Source organism: Carassius auratus, chromosome 9 (genome assembly GCF_003368295.1).
Source record: "Carassius auratus strain Wakin chromosome 9, ASM336829v1, whole genome shotgun sequence".
Taxonomy (NCBI): domain Eukaryota; kingdom Metazoa; phylum Chordata; class Actinopteri; order Cypriniformes; family Cyprinidae; genus Carassius; species Carassius auratus.
The window spans coordinates 36,641,437-36,667,775 of NC_039251.1; the positions used below are offsets into that span (position 1 = coordinate 36,641,437).

Below are 26,339 nucleotides of genomic sequence, written 5' to 3' on the forward strand. Positions count from 1 at the left end.
CTAATTCCTTATTAGCTTGCCTATTATTATCATATTTGCTGTTTATTAGTACTTACATTTTCATAAGAACTCCCCAAAACAAGGTTTGTTGTCAATAGTTTACATTTGTGTAGCAGCAAGTGGTGACGGTAGACAGCAGTTTTTACGTCATTTTTTCTATGCAATCATGACCGTACAGAGAAAAGTAGGCCTGTTGTTCTGTATGCTGTATTAATGGCGTATTAAAGGGCTGCTATGGCTCGGTCAGCAGCCGTTCAGATCGGAGGGTGATGATTAGCCTGACTTTTTAAAGCTGTGCACTATATAATGTGCTGGTACAAAAGAGCCTCTGTATTTCTCAAGCAGGGTATGTGAACCCCACCACAATGGACCATATTAACCATGTCTGCTGTCTTTCAGAGCAAATTCTTCAACAACAAACTCTGAGCATTTAAACTAGTACACTGAAGCCAACTAATATAGCAATAAACCAATTGAGTTACAGCGATTTAAAGGTACAATTTGTAAGATATTTGCAGTAAAATATCCAAAAACCGCTATGCTAGTGTTATATATTTTGTCCAGCTGATTACTAACAATATCTCTAATATTTTCAACTACTTGTACATCATGAGAAAATTCCCATTCTAAACAGTGACACGGGGCAGTTCAGTCACCGGTCAATGACGTTAGTTCTTCTTCTTCTTAGTTTTATGACAGATTGCAATCATGGCTTATCAGGTGCATACCGCCACCTACTGTATCGGAGTATGTAGCATGGATATGAATCTAATGACATTAGTTACCCTTTGTTACCGCCTTTACTGACGTAGAAACCACATGACAACAGTGTCGTGGACAAATGCGGAAGTAGCTTCGCGACAAACTTCAACTAGAAAGAGATGCCGATCTCGCTTGTGTTTTTCTCGAGAGGTGAGTTGTTTTGATTCGTATCTTTACAGAAAATGTATGCTATTATAATGATCAATAAGATTAGTATTATGGGGCATACACGCCAAACGCGGGGGATCACGTCTCTAGACCCGCACGAGGACACGTTTAATCCATAGTCTGATTTCATCTTTGCATTGACTTTGTATATAATCTACTCGCGCAAATCCATGATTTATGTTTCTGTCTGATTTGATGGCCGTCAGTGGTTTGGGTAGAAGACAACAAATCCCATCATTCCACGCCTCTTCTTAGTGTCATCAAACCACGCAATTGTTATTGTTTTGGTAGTGCGCCCTCTAGTGGCAGGTCCTACAACCTGTACCTTTAATCACATGCATAAGTGTGCTAATATCATTGTAATGTGTTGCCTCATGTCGTTTACGGTCCTCAATAATATGATTTCATTAGTATGACATCAGTGTTCCATAAGCAACATAATTATTAATGATTGTTCTATAAACTAGATTTTGAGGTGCATATGCTTTTTTTATTATTTATTTATTTTTTTGGTGTTCTTAGTTCTATTTGATGATTATTCATCTCTGAAAGTAATAGCACAGTTTGAGATATTTATTCTGTCAAGTATTATGTACATTAGCTTCTCTGTCTGACATTCAAAGATATTTTTACAAATGATTAGACCTTGTGAAAAAGTCATACATTTTAGTATACATTTAAAAAAATAATACTAAAAATTACAAAAAGTAGGACTTAAGTAGGTATTTGTATGCAATTTCAAAATTTGCTTCTGTTGTTTTAAAAAAAAAGAATTTATGGTAAACTAATCTAAATAATGTAATTTCTATTCAAACATGTATATCATGTATTTATATTTGTATTTATTAGGCATGGGCAAGTTAACATGTTATCGCGTTAACTTAATTAATGGCAACAATTATTTTATTGTGTATTAATGCAGGTTTTTATTATTATTATTATTATTATTAATATTATTATGAAAGTCCATTGCTCACTGGCTCTGAATACACACAGACAAACCATGGGTCACAGGAGGGGTGGCATGTTGATCAGTACTGGCTTGGGATAGGTGCACGCGTCTCAACCAATGAGAACATTTGGGGAGGGCCTAAGACTGCAGCAGCACTCACATGAACACTCATGATAAAATTATTTAGACTTCACCTCAACATTCACAAACCACTGTTCACTGTTATTTTGAGCAGAAAATTGTCTCGTCTATCAAGTGTTGTCCAACGCCACACTCATGATGGACTCATAGAGCATAACTGTTTTTTTTTTTGTTTCTATAACAAGCTATAAAATATTTTCTATAAAAATGTTAATGCCCTGGCAGTGGCAAATAGCATTGGTTTTATATTTAATTTGATTACATTAATGTTGAAGTTGAGATTTCCAATAAATATTTTAAATGCTAAAGTACTGCTGTAAAAAAAAGCACCTTATTTGTTGTGTTTGCAAACAAAATGTCATTGCATTTTTGTTCATATAGCAGTACTTTTAAATGAAAAAAGTGCACAATACACTGCTTTTGGATTAATTGTTGAATTATGTGCATAACAATGTGATTCGGTTCAGAAAAAAATGCTGCCCAGTACTAGTAGTTATATGTTCACAATAATAAAGTTCCAATTAGTGCATTCAAAATATGTTAACTTAATGTTGGAAAATAACATAAAAAATATCATACTACAGTATATTTTAAATTTATATCAGTTTTTTTTAAATGTGCTTTTTATTATGGTAGTCAACATCCAAATAAATGCTATTCTTATTAAAATAAATGTAAAACATTTTTAAAAAACATTTTTCAAACATTATTTAATACATACTTTAATATGAGCATTTGATTTGACACTATTGCAAAGTACTTTTTTAGAATGAGTGCACTTTTATTCATGAATACATACTCTTTATGCACACGATATAACACATTGTGTGTTTGCTGATTGACTACTTCTTGTGTTTGCAGAGAGTGCGTAAAGTAGAAGGAACACTCTCCAAATCTTCATCAGGGATGCACAGCGGAGGAGAGGAAGAGCCTGAGGATGAGTCCCACACTCCCCTCCCTCCACCAATGGAGATCATCAAAGACCCATCTGCTCAGGAAGAGAAGGTACACACACAACAGAGAGGGAGAAGTGTGAGTAGAGTCATGTCATAGGAGAGGTCGGCGGGGTTATTAATGTGGAGTGAGATTTATTAAATGAGCACTGTTTCACTCATCAAGAGTTCATAACTATCTCCACCTGCCTCCCTCATAGCACCCAGACCCCCCCGCCCACACACACACACACACACACACACACACACACACACACACACACACACCCACACACACAGAGTGGCTTTACTAACACTGTATTTCTTCCCTGTTGTCAATGTCGCCAGTAACTGCTGGGGTGGAGGCTCCTTGTCTCACATTCAACGAACCACAAGTCAACCCTACTGTTGCAATGAAGCTTAAATTATGCAGTTGTGAAACCTTTACTGTTGCACTCAACTCTGTCGCTTTCACACGCTGTGCCTTGAGATTGCAGTTGTAATGCGTTTACAACCCAATGCTGCTTGACATGGTAAATCTCAAAAAGAACCTGACCTTATTTCCCTCCAAAATCAAAAGTAAAAAAGCATTTTAGAATGAAACTAAAGACCTACTCACCGAAACTCCAAGAGCTTACAGAACAGGAGGGATTGGTGAAAAGACCATTATGATTGCTTGCATTACGACATTTATTATTATTATTCATGTAACCCAGATTATCTCTACCATTTTTGTTTGTTTTGTAATAACCTTTATTTTCATTTATTATTATTATTATTATTATTATTATTATTATTATTATTATTATTAGACCTCTGTACGGTAACGTAGTAAGAAATCCAATTCTCACAAGATGTTTTTCATGCTTAAAAATGTATGCTTTTATTTATCAAGGATGAATTAAAAAGTGACGTATGATTTGCATTCCAAAAAAATATGGCTCATTCTGTTCTATTCTAAATTTCTATTAATCAAAAAATCGTAAAAATGTGTCCACAATAAATATTAAGCAGCACAACTCTTTTCAACATTGATGATAATCAGAAATGTTTCTTGAGTAGCAAATCAGTATATTAAACTGTTTCACAAATGAATGCAGCCTTTGGAAACATTTGGAGACTTCTTATATAGAGACAAATATTTATAGACCCCACAGTTTTGAACAGTAGTTTATACAACATATACTGTCGTAAAATATAAATATTATACATTAGATCTGTTTTACCATTAAAAATAATCATAACAATCAAAATTGGGTCAAAATGACTAATTGTCATAAAAATTATTACAGTGTCACTTTGCACAATTTGTAAAGGTCTTAAAAGTAGGTTTCATTTTCTATATGGAGACTATAATTAGTTCTTTTTTTTTATTTTGGGGGTGAAATGTTTGGTTTGTTCTTGGCATGGCCTTTGCTTCTCTTCTCCCCAAAGCAAAGCTTGATAAACTGGGCTAACCCAGCATCTTGAGCACTTGCTGTTCTGATCTGCCTGTGTGTTCTTTCCTCCTCCTCCTCCTCACCTGCTGTCATATAGTCGTCTGTGCTGCTGGCTTCACGGCAGAGCTCGGCTGATGTCCCCAGTGCTGCTGAGCTTGTCAGTGCTATAGAAAAACTGGTCAAAACTAAGATGGTGAGTGTGCCACTGAACCCGAGCAGGGAGGTTTGATAGATTAACCTCCTGCAGGCTTTCCTTGTTTCCTTTCTGTTTTCTCTTGCTCTGAGACAATCACTAACTCTTGCACTACTGAGATCACATGCACAGGTCTTTTGTTCTATACAGCTGTATATTTTCGCTGTACTCTTGGCCTCATTTATAGGTGTAGACAAAACTGCTAGGATGCTGACATGCTAATCTGTGCTATCTAGTCTTGCCATTGTGTTCGTTTCCTTGTCCATCGGCTTGCTCTATTCAAAGATTCAGTTTTCATTAAAGCTGCTATATGCATAAAATGTCTCTATTATCGGACAATCTCCAGAACATGGGTCCTGAGAAAAAAAGTTCCCTTAAATTATTATTATTATTTTTCTTATCTAGAAATTTTCTCTATTAGCTGGACATTCCAGCCACTGAGTAAAAACATTCTTCATACCAGACCTGTTTAACACACACACAAAAAAAGTGTGTAACTTTTAACTTTACTGATCTTTTTATATTTCATTTGATCTTTGACCTTTACCTGAGAATATTTTTTAGAGTGCTGTGTTGTTTACCAATAAATTATATTAAAGCATTTAAGAAATTCTCATGCAGAACAGTTCAGTTCTTTAGAATAATGGAATATAATCGAATAGAATAATGAAATAATAGTAGCAGTTATTGCTTATGAATTCCCTTTTTGATCTTAATTATTTATTAGGTTTATAATATAATATAATATAATATAATATAATATAATATAATATAATATAACAGCACTTCTGGAGCCTCCTTTTAGAGGCATTCATATAGAGCATACATCTAAACACGACAATGATAAGGTGAGCACTAAGTACCAACAAGTCAGAGGGGCTGACCCCTAGGACGTTTTGATGGCTCTTAGTGATATAACCCTGCACAGCCAAAGTGCACTAAAGAGCTTACCTGTAAAGGCTGACTTGTATAAAGCCCGAGCCAAGGCTTGGAATCATAAATAAAAAGGATTCCTTTTAGGGGATACGGCCAAGTACCAGGGCTGAAATAACCCATATCCTGGCCTGTCACACAGGGACTACCTCCTGCTCCGAGAATCATAACATATCTAGGGGACTTAGTAGCAACCCTCTGTATACAAAAGTGTGTACACAGAGAGTGGGGCCCAAGGCAAAGAGTTTGGCCAGAGCCAAAAGGGGACAAGGTCAGCATCGCACCACCCTTACCCAAAAGGGTTTTTAAAAAGGTGCACAAAGGCAAGAGTATGCTACCAGGTGAGTATTACCAGGCTCAACCATCAAAGCAGCCAAGCAGGGAGGCAAAAAGAGTCTACCGACCAGACAAGGCTGCTCACAGGAGCTCCGTAGAGTGGAGGACTCAACTAGAGGAGAACTCAGATGCTCAGTTTAAAGCAGCATGCTCAAAGATGAACCCCAAGCATGAGGGGAACAATGTTAGGCTAATCCCCAAGAGTAGATTAACAGAAGCAGAAAGGGCCTAACGACCTGCCAACTAGCAAACTACTCACCAAAACTCCAAGAGCTTACAGAACAGGAGGGATTGGTGAACAAGCCTATCATCCAGATATGGCTAGATCAAATAGCCCTGAAGAGCATAGGCCTCAACCACAACTGCTTCAGGGAACTCCAGAGAGTGGAGACTAGAACACTAGTGGGGTCAATATGAAATATGAGATATGAGAGACTAGCACCATCAGAAAAAGGGTGGTACAACCCCCCAGGAGCAATATTCTCGACTCTCCACAGAGAGGAGAAACAGACATCCCATTCAGATTGTAATGGCCCACCTACAGAGAGGGGAGCACCATGCTCAGAACTCAAATAGTGCTCCAATAGGGGGAGCTGCAGATTCCCACCACAGAAATTATTGACCAAGGAAGTCACAAAAAGGCTTCACCACTTGGTGTGATCATCAAAGGAATAATGGGACCAGCGCTCTCTGCCCTCAGGCTGAGGCAAGCCCTCAGGCTCAACCAAAAATCCCAGCTCAGGTCTAATGAGACCGAGCAACAAAGGGAGCACATCAGGAGACAGTGCCTCCAGAATAAGCTCAAGAGGTTGCAGCATTTATACTGGGGACATGATTGACCAAGAAAGCTTCTTGGGGAAGCCTAACAACTCAGAGTCAGAGTCCAGCCAGCACGGGGTTTACAAGCCATCGGGATCCTACCAGTCAACATAAGTGATGCATTCTCAGCGAGGCACACTGGAAGAGGAAAAGAAAAGCTTACATCTAGGAATGAAGCCATAATACATACATGTTAGAAAAAATAATCTGAGCAGAGACTGAGATGGTGTAACAATGCAAGACAGGAGACACTGCAAAAAAAAAAAGCTAGTCAGATCATTTACAGCTAGCAATAACAAATGAAGACATGGATCATACTCACCCACCATGGCTCCTGCGTCTGTCTCTCCCGGACCTTCAGTAGATAGTTGAGACACAGCTATGAGACACAGAAGCTAACCTGAACATCAATGGGCCAGCCAGAGACTGCAATACCAGAGGTTCTTAACCCCAATTAGGCGAGGAAAGAGTTAACAGGGAATTTGGAGAGAAAGATTAGAATGGAAGGTCTATCCTAGTCTGGACAAGAGTGTTGGGAATGCCTTGTCTGCATTACCTCCCTAAGGGTCTTGGCTCTGACCCTTCTACTCACGCCACCTTCTAGACCTGCCCGTCTTCTGAACCTGTCTCTGATCCTTAGACCAAGAAAGGCTGGACCCCTTTGTTAGGGCTGAGACCTGGGCCTTAGTGGAATGAAGGACTTGAAAGCAGCTGAGAGGGTCAGCAGGTTGGCCTGGTAGGCTTGCAAATTTGCCATGGTATGCAACAAAGCCACAGACTAACCTGCTGCTGCGTAAGCTTGCCATTCAGACAAAATGTCATTTGAAGGAGTCTGAATGGCAGGGAGGGAGCCCTAAGAAGATGATGTTTCTCCCATAGCAGGCTAGCATCTCTTCAATGGGTAACCTATCATATCCGCATGGGAGAATGGATTTTTCCAAGTCTTCTTGATCTCCACATGAAGATCAGGAAGAAATGGAAGGCTCACCTGAGCTGGAGGGTCATGTTCAGAAAGATATCTCTCATCGAGCCGACCACGAGGTGTCACCTCTCTAGTCCGCTTCCACTGCAAATCAAGCATTGCCATGGTGCATTCCTTAACCTCAAGCAGCTCCTCATACGCAGGGGAGGAGGTTCGAGAGGACTCAGTCTCAACTTCCTCATCCATATCCAACATCTCCTGCTCTTCCTGGCTGGGATCCAGCAGAGCACTAGCCGCTGGATCAGATGACGTCAGAGAAAAAGCGTAATCTTCCAACAGCTCACTTTTGTCCACAACCTTCTTTAATTAATTGGCCAGGTCCACCTGAGAACCCCATGAGCTCAGTTTCCTTCGTGCCTCAGTGGCAGCAGGTCCTGAGCCCTGAGGAACCATGGCTGTCCCTCTTTCCTCGAAAAGAGGGCCAAACGATAGTGCAGCTTTCTCATGGGAAAAAGCTCCTTATGAACGTATGCCACCCTCTTAAGCATGTCATGCATGTGCTCTTCGCCAAACAAACAACGTAAAAATTGTGTGTGTCATCGGGTGTCAAATAATGCAAAATAACACACTTCTTAAACGCCTTGCTAGTGCTAGTACTTTCCATATTAGAAACAAACAGAACAGCGTTCTTACCAGCATGCAGTTCAAACAAACAGTCCTTGAAGACGAAGAAGAGGATGGTGTGTTCTCCTGGTGCGCTTTTATACTGGTCATGCCGGTAATGACGTCATAAGCTTTCACCGACCAATATCATTGTCATGAATAGATGTATGTTTCATACACCAGTCACACTAAAGGCATTGCCCCGTAGCAACCTCTAGAGCATGCAGTTCGAAACTCCCTCGGAAGAGAACCATGTGGATTTTTGGTGATCACATATAAGTCTAATGTAGTCTATCCCTGTGTATAAATTCGCACATCTAACCTAAATAGTGTTCAGGATCTATTGGTGTACTAATCTTGATTGCTTTTTATGGCAGAAGGCATGCAAATGTTATATATATTTAAGATATATTTATTAGAACATGAATTATAAAGAAAGCTGTCTCTATTTGCTTAAAGTACACAAGCTTGTGCATTCATGCATTATGTTCATCCTTAGCTGTCATATATTGCAGGCCTTTTGTGGTAAAGTAATAAAATCCTCCCAAACTTGCTGGTTTATTATGGCTTACTCTGTGGCCCAGAGTGATGCTTTTCCCCCTTTGAATCTTCTGAGTAGTTCTGATGGTGTTTACTGTAGTTTAGGGCCATGTTGCATATAAACCATTAAATTGCTGTGTTTGTTCTCCCAGATCAGACCTGGCTCTTCTAAATAATGACTGTTTGTCTCATCTCTGTTGCTCTAGACGCTGGAGCCAGGCTCATACCCAGGATTCAGTTCAGTGAACCCAGCAGAGCAGAGCCCAGCACCACCCAGAAACCCTGAACTGGAGCAGAAAGCCAAAGCACTGCGTGGACGAATGTAAGACACACACTCTTCACTGATGTGACTTGGTCTGGGAGTAAATTCTACAAACAGTACAGTCTGATTTCAGGTCACAGTGACCAAAGCAAAGGTTGTTTGTTTGTGCTGCAAATGCAGTGTAAGGCAAACTTCTTTATTAATATCTTATTCATAAATTATATTTGTATAGTTCTCCCAGGTACGTTATCCTAATATATAATGTATATGTGTTGGCACACAAATTGTACATGCATTTCCCTGCGTTGCATTATTTCTTTATTTTGGTAAATATTTATGTTTCATTTATTTATTTTTAAAAATCCATATTATTATATTAAAATGTATAAATTAATGGTTATTTGTTTATTTAGTGGGAACTAGTGGGGAAAACATACTGGTTATTTGTTAACTAGATTTTTACCTTATTTACATTTTTACATACACTGCTGAAAAAAAGATATTTGGAAAAAAAATTATATACAGTGTATATATATTCTTTTTATATATATATATATATATATATATATATATATATATATATATATATATATATATATATATATATATATATATATATATATATATATATATATTTATTTATTTTTTAAAGCCATTTCAGAGTGAGCACATACATGCTAAGATATTGTCAAAAGATTGAGAATTTTTCTTTCACTTTGCCCTTAAAGGGAAGTGTGATGTTGCTAAACCTGAGACATTTTCATAGATTATGAAAATGTAGATTAGTCCTTTTGTGCCTGTGCAAAAGTCTTTAATAAAAAATATGTTTGTTCTATTGTAGGTTTGTTGTGAATGAATTAGTCCAGACAGAAAAAGACTACGTGAAAGATTTGGGTATCGTGGTTGAGGTGAGAATAGCTGACATCCTGACAGTATAACATCACTGACCTATCAGTAAGCCACTCCCCCCAAAGCAGATGAGCCAATGGCAACCGAGTATCAGTTGTACAGAGAGCGAAACTCTGACATCTTTGGGTTTTAGCGCCATAGAGAAACACTGGAAGATCTGAAGGTGTTTATGCTACAAAAATGAAAAAATGATGTGTATTTTTATATACAGTATCCCTCTATGGCTTATTTAAGTTCCGCTTGAATGGTGCCCCTTTGTGTCCAAGATCAGTCAAAAACATATAGGGACAAGGGGGCGGGGCTTACTGATAGATCAATTCTGTGGCTATATGCATATTTTGACTTTAGCATGAAGATGCTGAATTAAAATACTCTACTATTGCTATTCTTCTTCATTTGTCTCTGTTGTGATCTGTTAAGATCAAAGCCATTTGCATCTTCCTCATTTGGCATCATCAGCTGTGTAATTACTTATTTGCATTTGCATTGCATCACTGTTTGCTCAGGGTGAATGTGCTCTCATCCTAGTGTTCATTTATCATTTACAGCTGATGTGGTCAGACATGTGAAACACTGTCGCCTTTATGAACTTGTGTGTATATTTGTTATAAGTGGTGACTCATTTATATGAAATCTTTTGTTTGTTTGTTTTTCTGAAGGAGTTTATGAAGATAATAGAGGAGAAAGGAGTTCCTGATGATATGAAAGGAAAAGATAAGATCGTCTTTGGAAACATCCACCAAATCTATGACTGGCACAAAGAGTAAGCACCTCAGATTCTCTCAGCTCCTCTTAATGAAAATTTACCAACATGAAACTAATTTAATATTTACTCGCTGTCTGAAGTTTTTTTGTTGGTGAGCTGGAGAAATGTCTTGAAGATCATGAAAAACTGCCTGGGCTGTTCAGTAAACATGTGAGTATGTGCCCGACATCAGGTCTGAGGCGTTAGCTGTGTAAAGGCATTACTCGTCAAGTGTTTCATTTTTATCTGTTCAGGAGAGAAGACTGCACATGTATGTGGTTTACTGCCAGAACAAACCCAAATCTGAATACATTGTTGCAGAATACGATTCATACTTCGAGGTAAGACACAATTTATATTACTGCAATAGAGTGCTGCAGTGATGAGGGATTTTTGTAGACAGACGTTAATAATAGGATTTTTTTTTTTTTTTTCATTGGCTTTTAGATTATTGCAGTTAAATAAGATCTGTGACCAAAAAAAAGTGTCTCAAGAGGATTAGGGCTGTCAGAAACAAAATTCTAATTTCGAATATTCATTGCATTTAAAGTAAAAATCCACATTCAAATGCCAAAAATTCTAATTTAGTTTTTCAGCTATTTTGACAGCCCTAAAGAGTATAATCTTCACGAATGAACACAACTTTAAATGAATATTGAATATTGTAGCCTAAATACAATTTAAGCAAAAGTGAAAGCTAATCTTATATGTGACCCTGGACCACAAAACGATCACAAACGATACATTTTTCAAGATTGAGATTTATACATTATCTGGAAACTGAATAAATAATCTTTCAATTTATGCATGGTTTGTTAGGACAATATTTGGCCGATATACAACTATTTGAAAATCTGGAAACTGAGGTTGCAAAAAAAAAAAAAAAAAAAAAAAAAATTGAGAAAATCACCTTTAAAGTTGTCCAAATTAAGTTCTTAGCAATGCATATTTCTAATAAAAAATTACGTTTTTTTTATATATTGAAGGTAGAAAATTAACAAAATATCTTAATGCAACATGATCTTTACCTAATCTTTACTTAGCGATATCGTTGACTTGATTGCAAATAAATGCACAGACACTATTTAAACTGAACAGAGATGACATCACTGAATTCAATGATGAACTGCCTTTAACTATCATTTTGCATTATTAACACACTGTTTTCCTAATGAATTTTGTTCAGTTGCTTTGACGCAATGTATTTTGTTTAAAGTGCTATATAAATAAAGGTGACTTGACTTAATATCCAAATGATTTTTGGCATAAAAGAAAAATCTCTAATTTTGACCCATTCAGTGTATTTTTGGCTATTCTTACAAATATACCCCAGTGACTTAAGACCAGGGTCACACATACAAGTTGTATACAAACTACACTACAGTCACTGACACTTACAGTAGCTAGAGTCAACTTCTTCAAACTTTGTTTAGAACATTGGAAAGTGTAAGTTTGTATAGTTTACAAAAGCATGATTGTGAACACAAGACGGCTGCAAATAGATGTGTTCAGTGTGATGACATTTAATGTCCCAACAACTTCTGTATTCCCATTAAGCCACTTGTTTGGGACAAGTCACATTAACTCTGGGACAATGTAATCAGGATTTAATGGGAGTTGGGACTCTATAATATCACTCTAAAATGTTTAAAAGTTTAAAATCGTGTGTCTGTTTTGGTTCAAAGGAGATTCAAAAAGACGTCAGCTCAAGACTGAGCATCAGTGATTTTCTCATTAAACCCATTCAGAGAATTACTAAATACCAACTGTTACTAAAGGTACAGTAAAAAAAAGTTGTTGATGCTAATAATGTTTTATTAATGTGTATAATTTCTAATATAATTAATTTGTTCATATTTTTATCGCTTAAGGACTTTCTGAAGTACAGCGCAAAGGCAGGGTTGGATTGTCAGGATATAGAGGTAACAATGAAGCTGAAGTACATGCCTTATGGTCAGTCATGAACTTCTTGTTGAAGCAGCTTGTGATACAGGTTTCTGTTTGCTTTCTCTGTCACAGAAAGCAGTAGACCTGATGTCCCAGGTGCCCAAGCTGTGCAATGACATGATGAACCTGGGAAGACTGCAGGGATTCGAGGTACACTGAAAACTTCACTGCACTTGTGCTGAACTTTAATCAAAGCAAGCGCGCTGAAAAGACATTGTAAAAGGTTACATTGATTTGACCATGATTAAGAGGTGTACTACTGTCATCAGCTACTCACTTTCATCTTTGAAACATATGGGTTTAGAACAACATGAGGGTGACAGTGGCAGAATTGGACATTTTAAGGCTTTAATCATATCCTTAAATGTAGTATTTTAACACGAATCAAGAGTTCTCCACAACTGGAGGATTTAATGTTTGAGACTCTGTCAGACTGATGTGTTTGTGTGCTTCAGGGGAAGTTGACGAGTCAGGGGAAGCTCTTGCAGCAGGAGACGTTTTTTGTGACGGAGCAGGACTCTGGGGTTCTGTCCCGCAGTAAGGAGCGCAGGGTCTTCCTGTTTGAACAGATCATCATCTTCAGCGAGCTCTTACGCAAAGGCTCGTCCACGCCAGGATACCAGTTTAAAAAGAGCATCAAGGTAAACCACACCACTCTTAGTGGTTTGCTCGTTGCCAAAGTGTTATTATTTTATGCATACCGATTTTTTTAACCCACATATCAACACACACACATGTGCCAGTGCCTTAACGATCTTTTGAACTAATACGTTTGCCCACATGGTAGCAACACTACCTAGTGAGAGCAGAAATGAAACTTGTATTTGTGAAGTTCAGTTGTGCTTCACTCTAAATGCCATCTACTGGTGATGCTTATAAATGCAATGAAAACACAGCCCAAACATGCCTAAAAACAAATCATCTTATACCATTAGACATGAAGTGTCTGTATCATACCTCTAACTTTATCACATTGTAAGTTGTACGTTTTTTTGAGAGAGCTTGGATATTTAAGCCAATATGAGACTATTAGCTACAACTCTTCCTTTTTGTTCTACAAATGTGTCTTTAAAAATATCTTCATATGTATAAACCTGATCAGAGATGAGGTAAAAACCATGTAGACACTAGTTTATGGGTTTACCGAGATCGCCCCCTAGCAGCGAAACGTTGAAAGCAGGTGTGATAGTGACTTGTGTGTGTGCAGGTGAGCTTCCTCGGCCTGGAGGAGCATGTGGAAAACGATCCGTGTAAGTTTGTGCTGTCGTGTCGTGGGTCAGCCGAACGGTTCACCCTGCAAGCTGCAAACACTGACGTCAAACAGGTCTGGGTTCAGCATATCACCAAGCTACTAGACCTGCAGAGTAACTTCTTGTCAGGTAGGACGTCACATCGAAATGAATATAACAAACTCTCCTGAGCTGTTGAAAGCATTGGTGCATCTGTCTACAGCTCTGCAGTCTCCCATTGAGTATCAGAAGGAGCGCAGCGGATCTCAGTCTCTGACCCGAAACTCCTCCAGCGGCGGGCGGACGGGGCAGTCCAACAGCCGGCCCAGCTCCACTGTGTCCCTCGGGGCAGAGAAACCCTCTCTGTCTGGACGGAGCCCCACTCCAGTAAAGCTAACTACCTCAAGCAGTGGTCCATGCCACGACAGATACCACAGGGTGAGGACACAGCACCTCTGCTAACATTAGAGTTCATGGGTGGCTCTATAGAAGTCCCCGGTTGAATGATGTTGTTTTTCTCTGGGTTGTGTCTGTAGAACAATATTTGCGTGACTCATCCATGATTTTCAGATGGATGTTAATCCATAGACTACACAAGTGCGGGCAGAAGCCCACCTGTAGATAGTCACATGAACATATTCCCAAATAATGCAGAGGAACCGTTACAGTCCACCGGCTCATTTTGACAGCTTACATAACTGGATTCAACTGGAACAAGCCTTCTGATGCTTAGTGGTGTTTAAAATATTAAAATCACAATGAAATTGAATAGTGAGAAATCTTTTCTCATGTATTTTGGCACACATATTAACTATGTGTACATACTAACCCTGAGCCTACTCCTAAACCTAACCTTGACCCACGTAGGGGTTACCGTAAGTGCAGTGTACTGCAAGTGCACATTCTGTAAAGTTAAGAAAAGGTGCCAATGTGTTCCTGACTACTGAAGTTTAAGGTTTGGTTGACATATTTTGTTTGTGTGTTTCCTACAGCAGTTTGACGGTGTGGGCTGTAATGGTACGTCGTCCTCCCTGATGGTGACTCAGGACTATAATGCACTGAAAGAGAACGAGATCTGCGTCACGCAGGGTGAGACGGTGCAGATCCTGGCCACTAACCAGCAGAACATGTACCTGGTGTACCGACCCGCTAACAGCCAGTCGCCGGCCGCGGAGGGCTGGGTCCCGGGACACATCCTGGGCCCCCTCGCTAAACCCCTCATAGACACTGCTGCAGACTCAAACATCAAGTAAGTGTCAATCAGCACTCACTGGAGCTCTGGTTGGATTGTTTAAGACTGCACGCCCGTTTTTGAACACCCCCACCCCATTCTGTTGGAACTAACCCGGATGATTTGGACCCTTTTGCACGGGAAGTTTTGATTTTCTTCTTGAGCTGTGTGTTTGTTCTTGGCCAGAAGCTTAAAACAAAGACAGATAAATGTTGAAAGGACTTTAGCGAAGCCACGCCGTTGTTGTTTTGTAGACTGAGGATTTGTGAAGAATCTTACATCAGTGTGGAAACGGACACGTCTGGACACTTATTTCAGTTCCTAACACCCTTTTTTTTGTTGTTGTTTATTTGTTTTTTTGTTGATATAATTTTTGTTTGTGTAAAAAGTGGGAAAAAAATTAAAAGTGCAAGAAAGGCCTTCTGAAGAATTTGGCCTGTTTCTCCTGATGGAGAGCACGTACTGTTGACTATGGCATTTTTATTATTATTTTTTAATATATATATATATATATAGGTTGTGTATTTGTTTTAATTGTATTTTTGTATAGATTTTTTTTCTTCTACAGATCACATGTTGGCCATTTACTGTAAATACTGTTGGTTTGTTTACTGTTTGTAGCACATTCCTGTAAAGAGCTTTTTGCACTATTTAAGTGAACCTTTACTAATGAAGTCAGGTTTGTGCAATAGAACTACAGTTGCAATGTTGTAGTGTAACTAATGATTTTAAATGCATTATATTAAATATGTAAAATAAAATTTTGACATGCGCATGACTTAACACATCAACTTTATTGTTTTGTTTTTGCTTTCGTAATTTCACGAAGTATAATATATTTAACACAGTACATTTTAAGAAATCTTTTTTTGTGTAGAGTGTATAAGTGGTGCACCTTATTTTGATTTCTTTCTTTAATTTGTTTCATTTTGTAATGTAGTGTGTAGAAGACTTATTTTGTGTTTGTACTAACCTCTCCGGTCCTTGACAGTAAAGGTTTGTGTCCACCATGGTGTAAGGATATAGCTTTATACAGTAGATTAGATTTATAAACATAGACTACTGTTCTAAGTTTTGGAGTCTGTAAGGTATTTTGGAAGAAATCTCTTATGCAAATCAAGGCTGTGTTTATTTGATCAAAAATATAATTGAAACTGTATTATTGCAAATTACTAATATTATTATCACAGTTTAAAATGACAGTATTCCATAACACTTAACCTGTTAAATGTCACCCCGTCTCGTATACAGGACGCCTACGTTGACTATACTATATTACAATCAAATCTAATCTAATTTTGACAAACTATATATCGTTGGAAAGGTCTAAGACTACCCAAATATATATTTTACCAATATTTTTTGTTAAAAATTATGTAGGAAAAGTAATAGATTAATTTATGACAAGAGTGCACCCTCAGAAGTCTACATTACAAAAGGAGCTTTGACCTTTGTTTAAAAAAAATACTTCCTCGTGGCCTTTTTCTCTATCACATTTTAGAAATCATCAGAAGTTATATATCACTTGAAAACATAAAATCTCAAAATTCATCCTTTAAAACCCATTTTAAAATCAGACATTGCATTACCATGTACATGGTACATCAAAATCATGTTACAAAATGTTTTCAGTCATGAATTAGAAAAATTTAGGTTTGTATCATGCACATTCAAGTCTATCTTCAAAAACGTGAGTGACAGTTAACAGGTTAAAGCCTTTCTGTATAATGCATTATAAAAATAGTTTTAATGCACTAAATATGCCTTGTATTGCAACTTATAATGCATTGTACAATCTCATGAATAACTGTAACCACAGTTAAAACATTGTAACACTTATCAATTCATTGCTACATTATGCATTTTAAATTCAGTTTAAATACTTATGAATAATTAGAGTTAATTATACTCTTTAACAACCCTTTATAATGCATTACATGCATTAGAAATGTATGGTCACACTTTATTTTAAGGTCCAATTCTCACTATTAACTAACCATTAACTGATTTTTGCCTAAATTAACCCCTTATTTGCTGCTTATTAATAGTCTACAAGGTAGTTGTTAAGTGTAGGGTATTGGGTAGGATTATGGATGTCATGCATTATATGTACTTTATAAGCACTAATGAACAGCCAATATGTTAATAACAGACATGCTAATAATAAGCAACTAGTTATTCGTGTGAATTGGACCCTGTACTAAAGTGTTACCAAATGTATTTACTGTCATTTCTGATCAGTTTAATGCACCATTGCTAAAAGTATTAATTTCTTTAAAAGATAGATAGATAAACAAACAAACAAACACCCGTCTTATTGACTCCAAACTTTTGAATGATCTGATAGATTCTAGAGTACTAAATATGAAGAAAAAAAAATCAGTTATACTTGTGTGATACTGAAATACAGTGCGTTGAAGGATTTCTAGTTTAAGAGGTCTCTGGAAATGGATGATTTTCTGCTAATGTTAAAAATAGGTTAATGGTATAGAGTGTCTTGCTTTCTCTTTTTGTGGACCCCCCTATTTCCCTGCTGAGAAGCTGTTTCCCCTCAAGCACTTTAAGTTGCTTTTCCTCGCTGTTAGATTTGCATTTCCTCCAGCATATGTGGGTTTGATGTGATGAAACTTGATGTTTTGACATAACAGGAAATCTCTCTCGTGGAACACGCTTCGTGCTCGCAAGCGTGCAGAGAAGGACTGTGCGCCCCTCAAAAGTGACATTAAAGTTGAGAATGGACTGCGTAAGCCAAAGGAAATTCTCAGCAGCAAAGTCACTGTGAAAGTGAGTAGGAGGATGAGGGTGTGTGTGTGTGTGTGTGTGTGTGTGTGTGTGTGTGTGGGCTGCATCCTCACCTTTGTGGAAACACTGAACCTATCACTGACCCCGCTCGCATTTGTCCAATGTCAGCATGACACTGACAGTCACAAACAATGTTTCAAATATGAGCTTTTTTATGTGTTTTCCATTGAAAAGTTGAATGATCACTGCATAATCTGCTAACAATTTAAGAGGAATACAAGAATGTGTCACTTAAAATATAAAGGTTGGGTAGGGTTTGTTTGTTTTTTACACCAACATTTCAGTCTTAGTATTTTAATCATCTCAATTATTTTGTCAAATGTATTTAATAAACTTATTATTATTATTATTATTATTTTTTTTTAGTAAAATGCCACAGTATCAAAGTTCCATTTTCTTAATTTGTAATTAATGACACTAATAAGTAATTAATTTTAAAAGATAAGGATTGTTGTCTTCCTGTCATTTTGGCCTGGAATTCTGTGTCCCTTTTTTTACTGTAAGTGTGTAACATTCTTCTCTCTCAGCCCAAACCACAGGATTCCCGCAGCTCAGACGAGTCCGATTATGAGGATGAACTAGACCCCAAAACTAGTATGGAGGTAGAGATACTGATCTCCATGCATGCTGCCCAATAAGATTTATATTTTATTATTTTTTTATATTTTTGTAATTGTTATTTTGTAATAAACTGAATTTATTAGTAAATAGATACTAAAGCTCTTATCTAAAGATATATCTAAATCTATTTTTATATGGGTGTTGTTTTTATTTGGCCTAGTTGTTGTTGGTAAGTTTTTATTTTAACTAATTGTGTGGAGTGACCTGCATTTTCACACCAAGGACAATATCTATAACCTTTTCATAATGATTCTAATTTTATAAAACAAGGGATTTCACATCACAGCTAAAATAAAATCACTTTCATTCACACATCAGAATAAAAGCAATAACCATATCACACACTCATAATAAGCAAGGCAAGTTTATTTACAGTATATAGCACATTTCATAGACAATAATTCAAAGTGCTTTACATAAAAGAGAAGAGAAAAATACAAAATCATCAGTTCAGATATTGCATAATGCTCATTAAATAATGTCACAACTAAACAGATGGGTTTTAGCACATCTGATCTCTTCTGGAAGTTAATTCTAACTGTAGGCGGCATAATAACTAAGTGGACTCCCCTTGTTTTGTGTGAACCCTTGGTATTTCTAACTGACTCGATCCTAATGATCTGAGTGCTCTGTTTAGATAGTGGTTTATATAGTGTTTGGTTTATATTCAGTGAACATATCTGCTATGTATTTAGCTCCTGGGTGATTGAGTGATTTATAAATGAGTAAAAGTACTTTAAAATCAATCCTAAATGTAAATGTAACTGGAAGCCAGTGTAAGGAGCTGAGGACTGGTGTGATATGCTCAGATTTTCTGGTTCTAGTCAGCAGTGTTCTGGATGAGCTGCAGCTGTCTAATGGTCTTCTTGTGAAGGCCAGTGAGAAGCCCATTACAATAGTCCACCCTGCTGGGGATAAAGGCATGAACTAGTTTCTCCAAGACTTGACTGGAAACAAAACATCTAATGTTTGCGATATTTTGTTAGATGATAGTATGCTGATTTAGTTACTGCTTTTACATGATTACTGAAACTAAGGTCTGTCTCCAGAATCACACAAAGATTCCTGACTTGATTTTTAGTTGTTAAACCCCTAGAGTCAAGGTATGCATTCACCTTGACCACTTCATCTTTGTTTCCAAATGCAATGACTTCAGTTTTCTCTGTGTCATACTGAAGAAAATTCTGGCACATTCAACTGTTAATGTCATCAATGCATTGGCAGAGGGAGTCAGTGGGGCTGTAGTCATTTGGAGATAAGGCTAGATAAATTTGGGTATCATCAGCATAGCTGTGGTAGGCAATTTGGTTCTTTCTCATTATTTGACTTAGTGGGAGCATATACAGGCTAAACAAGAGCGGTGCAAGAATTGAGCCTTGTGGTACTCCGCATGTCATGGACGTCCACTTAGACTTATGCTCTCCTAGACTCACATAATAGCCTCTCCCTTCTAAGTGTGACCTGAACCATTTGAGTACCATCCCAGAAAGCCTGACCCAGTTTTCCAGTCTCCAGTCTGTACTATTTCTTCCAAATTGTTGCCATCAATTTCTTCAAACGCAGACATAATAGTTATCTTCTTTTTGATATTGCAGTCTGATCTCTGCATAACTTGAGGATGTACTAATTTCCTTTCTGATATTATTGATGTTTTAGAAAAGAAAGAAGCAAACTGTCAAATAGCACTTCACTGGGAATCTGACTTGGTGGGGGGGGGGGTCTTGTTAGTCTCTCTTCAGTAGCAAAAAGAGTGCAAGGGTGGTTTAAGTTACTGTCCGTAAGGTTTGAGAAGAAAGTTTGTCTAGCTGTGGCAAGTTTCACATTAAGAGCATAAAGGCTGTCTTTATAGATGCTATAGTGAATTTAAAGTTTCCTCTTCTACCACATTCTCTCAGCTTTTCTGCATTGTCTTTTCATTCTCTGAACTGCTGTTGATTTTCTCCAAGCTGATTTCTGTCTGCCAGTCTTCTTGCTGACTTTCACAGGAGCTATGTCATCAATAACATTTTAACTTTTGAGTTAAAGGAATCAAAGACAAGATCAACAGAATCTGCAGAAATGCTTGGTGTTAGAGATATAGCCTCCATAAATAGCACACTGGTGTTTTCGTTAATGCATCTCTTTCTAACAGAGACCGATCTAGATTCAGTGCTAGCAGAGATCAATATATCAAAGAAAATACAGAAGTGATCAGATAGTCCTTAATGACAATGGATGAAATGTTTAGACCTCTACTGATGAGTAAATCTAGAGTGTGTCTACATTTGTGTGTTGGTCCATGCACATGCTGAATCAGCTCAAACGTGTTTAAAACCGTTATAATTTTTTTGTAGTTTTGTTTTCTGCATTATCTATGTGAATATTAATATTCCCTGCAATAGCAAAACAGTAAAACTCAAATCATTGATAACATTTCTGTGAACTCTTGTATCTTAATAACAGGTATCATCTGCTAATGTAGTTATTGTTTTAGTTATCTGTATATTGTTCTTGGTGTGAATGGGCCTTAACCCGAGTGTAAAGCTTTTGGCAATATTCAGAAAGAAATACTGAATTAAAATAAAATCTTAAATCTTACTGTCTAATGGACAGTATATCCAGCACAGAAAAATGTTTGATTTACATAAATAGGATGAAATCTCTCTGGTTCATCCAGAGCAGAAAGACCAGCTGAGGCCTCTGTCAGAAAAAAAATAAAAAATAAAAAAACACACCATATACCTTATAACTCTCATAACTCAAAGAGGGACAGCCACCATATTACATGCTGCCAATCAAATAATACTATATATATGTATATATATAAATTGTGATTGATATCTTTAATAGTTAATCATTTTTATTTCAAGGTCAGTCAGAGCACACTGTGTTTCTGGAAATTCTGGGTGTATTTGGTCTCAATTCAGGATCTGACATACTACACAATAATAGCACGCTGCAGAAATTAGAGTTTGTAGTATGTTAGTATGCTATTTTGAACATACACAATGGCTGAAATCGAAATAGCATACTAATGTTCAACATTTACAATTCCCCCAGATCTTGATATGGAAAAAAACTGAATGAGTTGTATGTGATTTTAAATACAGCCAGTGTCTATCATGTCATGTAAGGGTTCTGCCCTCTGTTGGCTCATGCTGACATGGCACAACATAAAACTTCCTCCTTTTTTGGTAACGTTATATACATTCATTATATGACTCTCTGATAGTCTATAATGCTTAAAGCATGCACCTTTAACACTCATCTGTCTGTTTTGCAGTTACTGAACCCTAATTTCATCCAAGAGGGTGAGTTTATCAGTGCACAGATGCTATGATGTTTAGTTTATTTGTATGTGCTGCTAGTATATGTTGTGATCATACATATGTCACCGGTAGCTTGTTTTAGAAATGGAATTAAAGATTTTTTTGAATGAAGCAAGATGAAAGAGAAGATTCATCAGAGTGACATTGTGCTGTATATTGATGCACAGTGGCTCCGGAGTTCCTGACGCCTCTAGCTGACGTGACGTGTGCTCTGGGGGAGACGGTGGTCCTGTGCTGTAAAGTCTGTGCTCGACCCAAGCCCACAATCACCCTGAAAGGACCCGATCAAAGTCTGCTGGTCAACAATAACAGATTCACGATAAATATCAGGTATAAATCCACAATCAGTCCCAATGTAAATCTGTCACTGGACCAGTACCTTTACAGAAGGGACACCTTTGTACTTATTTACCTCTAAAGGGGGCATATTAGTACCTAAAAGGCACATTTGTGCCTGTGTATATGTTAGTCCTAATGCTGAGAAACAATCAATTGCGATTAATCACATCCAAAATATGTTTTTATTTTTTTTACGTTATGTATATGTATTGTGTATAAATAAATACACACATACAGTATATATTTATGTATATATATTGTATATATTATGAAAGTATTCATGTTTATATATATATATATATATATATATATATATATATATATATATATACACATATATATATATATATATATATATATATATATATATATATATATATATATATATATATTAACATAACATATAATTTTCCTAAATATATACATGTATATTTGTATTTATATATACATAATAAATATACACAGTACACATGCATATGTTATGTAAACAAAAACATTTATTTTGGATGTGATTAATCACAATTAATCGTTTGACTGCACTATATATTTAATATATAAAGCTAACATATTTTTTTCTGAAATATATTCATGCATGTGTGAGTATTTTATTTAATTGCACATATATTATGTAATTTTTATAATGATATTGTTCATCTTCATGATATTTCTGAATGTAGCTTTCTAAAGTAACGCTCTCTCTGTGTGCCGTGCCTGCTCAACCTCAGGGAATCAGGTGATATAGTGCTGAAGATCTGTAATCTGATGCCTCAGGATACTGGCATCTACACATGTGTAGCTGTGAATGATCACGGCACTGCCTCCTCATCCGCATCTATTAAAGTACAAGGTAAAAAGAAACAAAGGGGAAAAAGATGGGGAGTTTACAGCTCATCTTTCCACATGTTTGAATGTCCTCACGTTCTCTGGTTCAGGTATCCCAGCTGCCCCTGCTCGGCCTGTGGCACAGGAAGCCAGCAGCACAGCAGTGATTGTCCACTGGCTTCCTCCAGCCAGCTCAGGAAACTCTGCCATCTCCAGCTACACTGTGGAATACAGGCAGGAAGGTAAACAATTACACAGCTGTAAATTCCCAGCAGTCTCAACATAGCCGAACATCCACTGGGAGAAGTGATAACTACTGTCTGCTTTATGTTCTAATGAGAGAAACTTAAAGTGGTCATGTAATTGCTCTTTTGATGTACAGTGTACATATTAGTAATTTATTGTCACATCACGTTAGTCTTCAATGTCACATGATCCTCCAGAAATAAAAAAAAAACAGTCATATCAAAGTTTTATATGTTTGTAAGTTTTGTGTGTATGTATTTGTGTGCAGACTCTCTGGTGTGGCAGAAGTCGGTGGTATCCACTGCAGACATGTGTGTGAAGATTGAGAATCTGATTCCTGGTGGCCATTATCAGTTCAGAGTCAGTGCCAGTAACCCCTGGGGCATCAGCCCACCTAGTGAACCCTCAAACATGGTGACATTACCCAGCACAGGTCAATACACTCACATCAAACATAAGTACCTTTCCAAATTGTACCGTCTTCCTGTCTATTGTAGGTAGCTGTATCATAACTGAAATGGATTATCTCGAAAGGCTCTTGAAAGTGTATTAGTTTGGAAAGTACATGATATTCTAGAGTAGTTTATCTATAAAAGCAAATTATTGCCGTTTATTCAGTGCTGCGCATAAAATATGTATAGTATGAAGAGTGTATTTAGAAAAAGTGGATAACACAACTGCAGTTTGATTGAGATTAAATGGAATGCACATTGAAAAAACATAATTTTGTTAAAAACTGAGTTCTCTTTCAAACATTTGTTTGGTACCTCACTATGGGAATCGCCTCGGGCGTGACCAGTCCTGGAAGCACCAATTACACAACGTCTGTTGGTTGACAGACCAATCACGACAGTGATGAGGGAGTCCCGCCTCCCCAATATATACCACTGCATAACGGTCCCCACCTCATTCTTGTTATCTTCCCTATGAAGATCTTTTGGAAGCTATCCTCAGCAGATCCTCGATGAGTTGCCAATAAACTGTTCACAGACGAGTCGGCTTTTTTTTCATTTAGCAGTGGGGACCAGTGCGTCAAGGCGGGTTCTCATTTTTTTTATTGAGCGGTTACAGCCTTTTCTCTTAATTATTTGCTTGCTTTAAGTGGTGTACGGATCGGTACGATCCCAGCGCATTTACAGGAATAATTTGCGGTAAGACCCATTGTCGAGAGGCACATTGTGGTGATCTTGTTAATCTCTTGGTTGGCATCTCTGTTATGGCAACTATGAGCTCATCCAGCAGCACAGCGAAAGGGAAAGATCCCTTTCGTCTGTGTGAATGCGGGTTGATGATCTCGTCTAAAGACTCTCACCCTCTGTGCATAGCGTGTTTGTGAGTTAGACATGCACAGGCTGCACTCACTAATCCCGAGTGCTGCCCACACTGCTCTTTCCCATTAAGGGTTTTTGGAGTGCAGAATTGCGGCCGCGAATATACGGGACCCAAGTTTTTATTTGCCTGCCGCGGAATTGAACAAGGTTGCTCCGCAGGCTCAGTACAGCTGGCGAGAGTTAATGGACGAGATATCTCCGGAACTTCCTACCCTCTTTGAATCACACCCTTTGGCAGGGGACAAAGAGGAGGATGAAGATGATGAGATGATTGCCCATCTCTTAGAGGAGGATTTAGAGGATGATGAAAAGGATGCTATCCTCGCTCCTAATATTTCTTCCAGGCCTGGCAGTGCGATCTGTGAGTACCCCTCCCCCATGCCAGGGGAACTGGACCTTATTGAAATGTGTAGAAGAGCAGCTGCTAAACTCTCTATCAACAGGCCAGCTCAGCAAGATGGCCAGGGTACAAAGAGGGATTTATATAATGGGAAGAGGCTGCCATTGCGTTCTTCCCCAGTCAAGCAGCTGCTACCAGCCATCCCAGCATGTGTCACAGAGATGCGGAGCTACTGGGACAAACCCTTCTCACATACGGTTCCTGTTAAAGGTTTTTCTTGGCTGGACGTTCATAATATGGAAGAGTTGGGGATGTCCAGCCCACCTCCAGTCGAATTGTCAGTGACAAGTCACCTCCAGCACAATCAGTAGGCAGCCCTATCCTCCTTCTCACCTTTTCTGCTAGGAAGGACAGAGGTTGTCTGCTTCTCTTTTTCAAAAAATGTACCGCTCCTCTGCCCTGGCTGTCAGAGCCCTAAATGCCACCTCACTGCTCACAGCATACCAAACTGAGCTCATGGAGGAGATGGGGAGGCAGATTGATGCTGGGTCAACCAATTTAGCTTTGTGGGAAGAGATCTGCGTCAATGCAGATCTCAACTTGTGTTCATCAAGGGGAGCGGTCCAGAGCTGCAGCCGCTGTGGTGGGTGAAAGAGCTCCGTGGTTGGGCCTGATGGGCTTATCAGAAAGGGAGAAGGCAGATTTGTTTGATGCCCCAGTGGAGCTGGGAAGTTTTTTAAACTTGCCTTCCCAGGAAGCAGACTGCTCAGCCACCCCAACCTCCTTCCAGGGTACAGAAACCCAGACAAATGCAGAGGGAGGTTCACCCAAAATAGCCCCAGCCTAGAGGCAAGGCCTCATTTGCAGCAGTTAGCATTGCCCAACTAACCCCCAGGTAGGGAAAAAAGGAACGAGCGACCTAACCTGTGGTCTGGCTTTGGGTCAAAAGAGGGGCTACAGCACTCAAGGAGTCTCTGTAGCACCCCCTCTGCACAACGCAGGAGTCTTGTTCCCCCCTCTGCCAAAGAAGCAGAGATTCTGTAATTCAAGAAAAATGTTCTAAGGGCGGAAGTTCTCTTGTTGGATTGTTGGCACCAGTTCATCCAGTGCCCCACATGTTGTTTCTCCCCTTTCCATCCTCTGGGTTATGCAAGAGAGAGGACAAAAGCTTACACAAGTGTTTCCATTTGAAAGAAATAAAAATGTTTCCTGTGCATCCAGGCAGTGGGCCAAGGGCACAGACTTGTGTGAAAATAAAAACAAAAATCCATCCAAATCAGAACTGCACCCCTAGCTCCACCGCTGGATGGCGCTGCCACGCCTACAGTGAGGGAGAGCTGCAGGAATCCACTCTCTGCTCATGCAGATAGTTGGCACGAATGCGCAGTACACCCATGGCTATTATCC

At 38.2% G+C, this 26,339-nt stretch overlaps 1 protein-coding gene across 4 annotated transcripts in view; it reads left to right on the forward strand.

Annotated features, from left to right (window-relative positions):
• The window catches only part of LOC113109162 (kalirin-like), a 200,650-nt gene that overhangs the window by 164,010 nt on the left and 10,301 nt on the right, over positions 1-26,339 (forward strand). For 3 of the 4 annotated variants that reach the window (XM_026272756.1, XM_026272758.1, XM_026272759.1), the window contains 21 exons: positions 2,885-3,028; positions 4,492-4,587; positions 9,007-9,122; positions 9,904-9,970; positions 10,631-10,734; positions 10,818-10,887; positions 10,971-11,057; positions 12,402-12,494; positions 12,588-12,638; positions 12,736-12,813; positions 13,119-13,304; positions 13,871-14,042; positions 14,116-14,330; positions 14,885-15,141; positions 17,772-17,907; positions 18,453-18,527; positions 21,809-21,836; positions 22,022-22,184; positions 22,919-23,040; positions 23,126-23,257; positions 23,530-23,694. In XM_026272756.1, coding sequence (XP_026128541.1) covers positions 2,885-3,028; positions 4,492-4,587; positions 9,007-9,122; positions 9,904-9,970; positions 10,631-10,734; positions 10,818-10,887; positions 10,971-11,057; positions 12,402-12,494; positions 12,588-12,638; positions 12,736-12,813; positions 13,119-13,304; positions 13,871-14,042; positions 14,116-14,330; positions 14,885-15,141; positions 17,772-17,907; positions 18,453-18,527; positions 21,809-21,836; positions 22,022-22,184; positions 22,919-23,040; positions 23,126-23,257; positions 23,530-23,694 — 2,557 coding nt within the window. The remainder of the gene's footprint in view (positions 1-2,884; positions 3,029-4,491; positions 4,588-9,006; positions 9,123-9,903; positions 9,971-10,630; positions 10,735-10,817; positions 10,888-10,970; positions 11,058-12,401; positions 12,495-12,587; positions 12,639-12,735; positions 12,814-13,118; positions 13,305-13,870; positions 14,043-14,115; positions 14,331-14,884; positions 15,142-17,771; positions 17,908-18,452; positions 18,528-21,808; positions 21,837-22,021; positions 22,185-22,918; positions 23,041-23,125; positions 23,258-23,529; positions 23,695-26,339) is intronic. The other variant, XM_026272757.1, reaches the window with a different exon arrangement.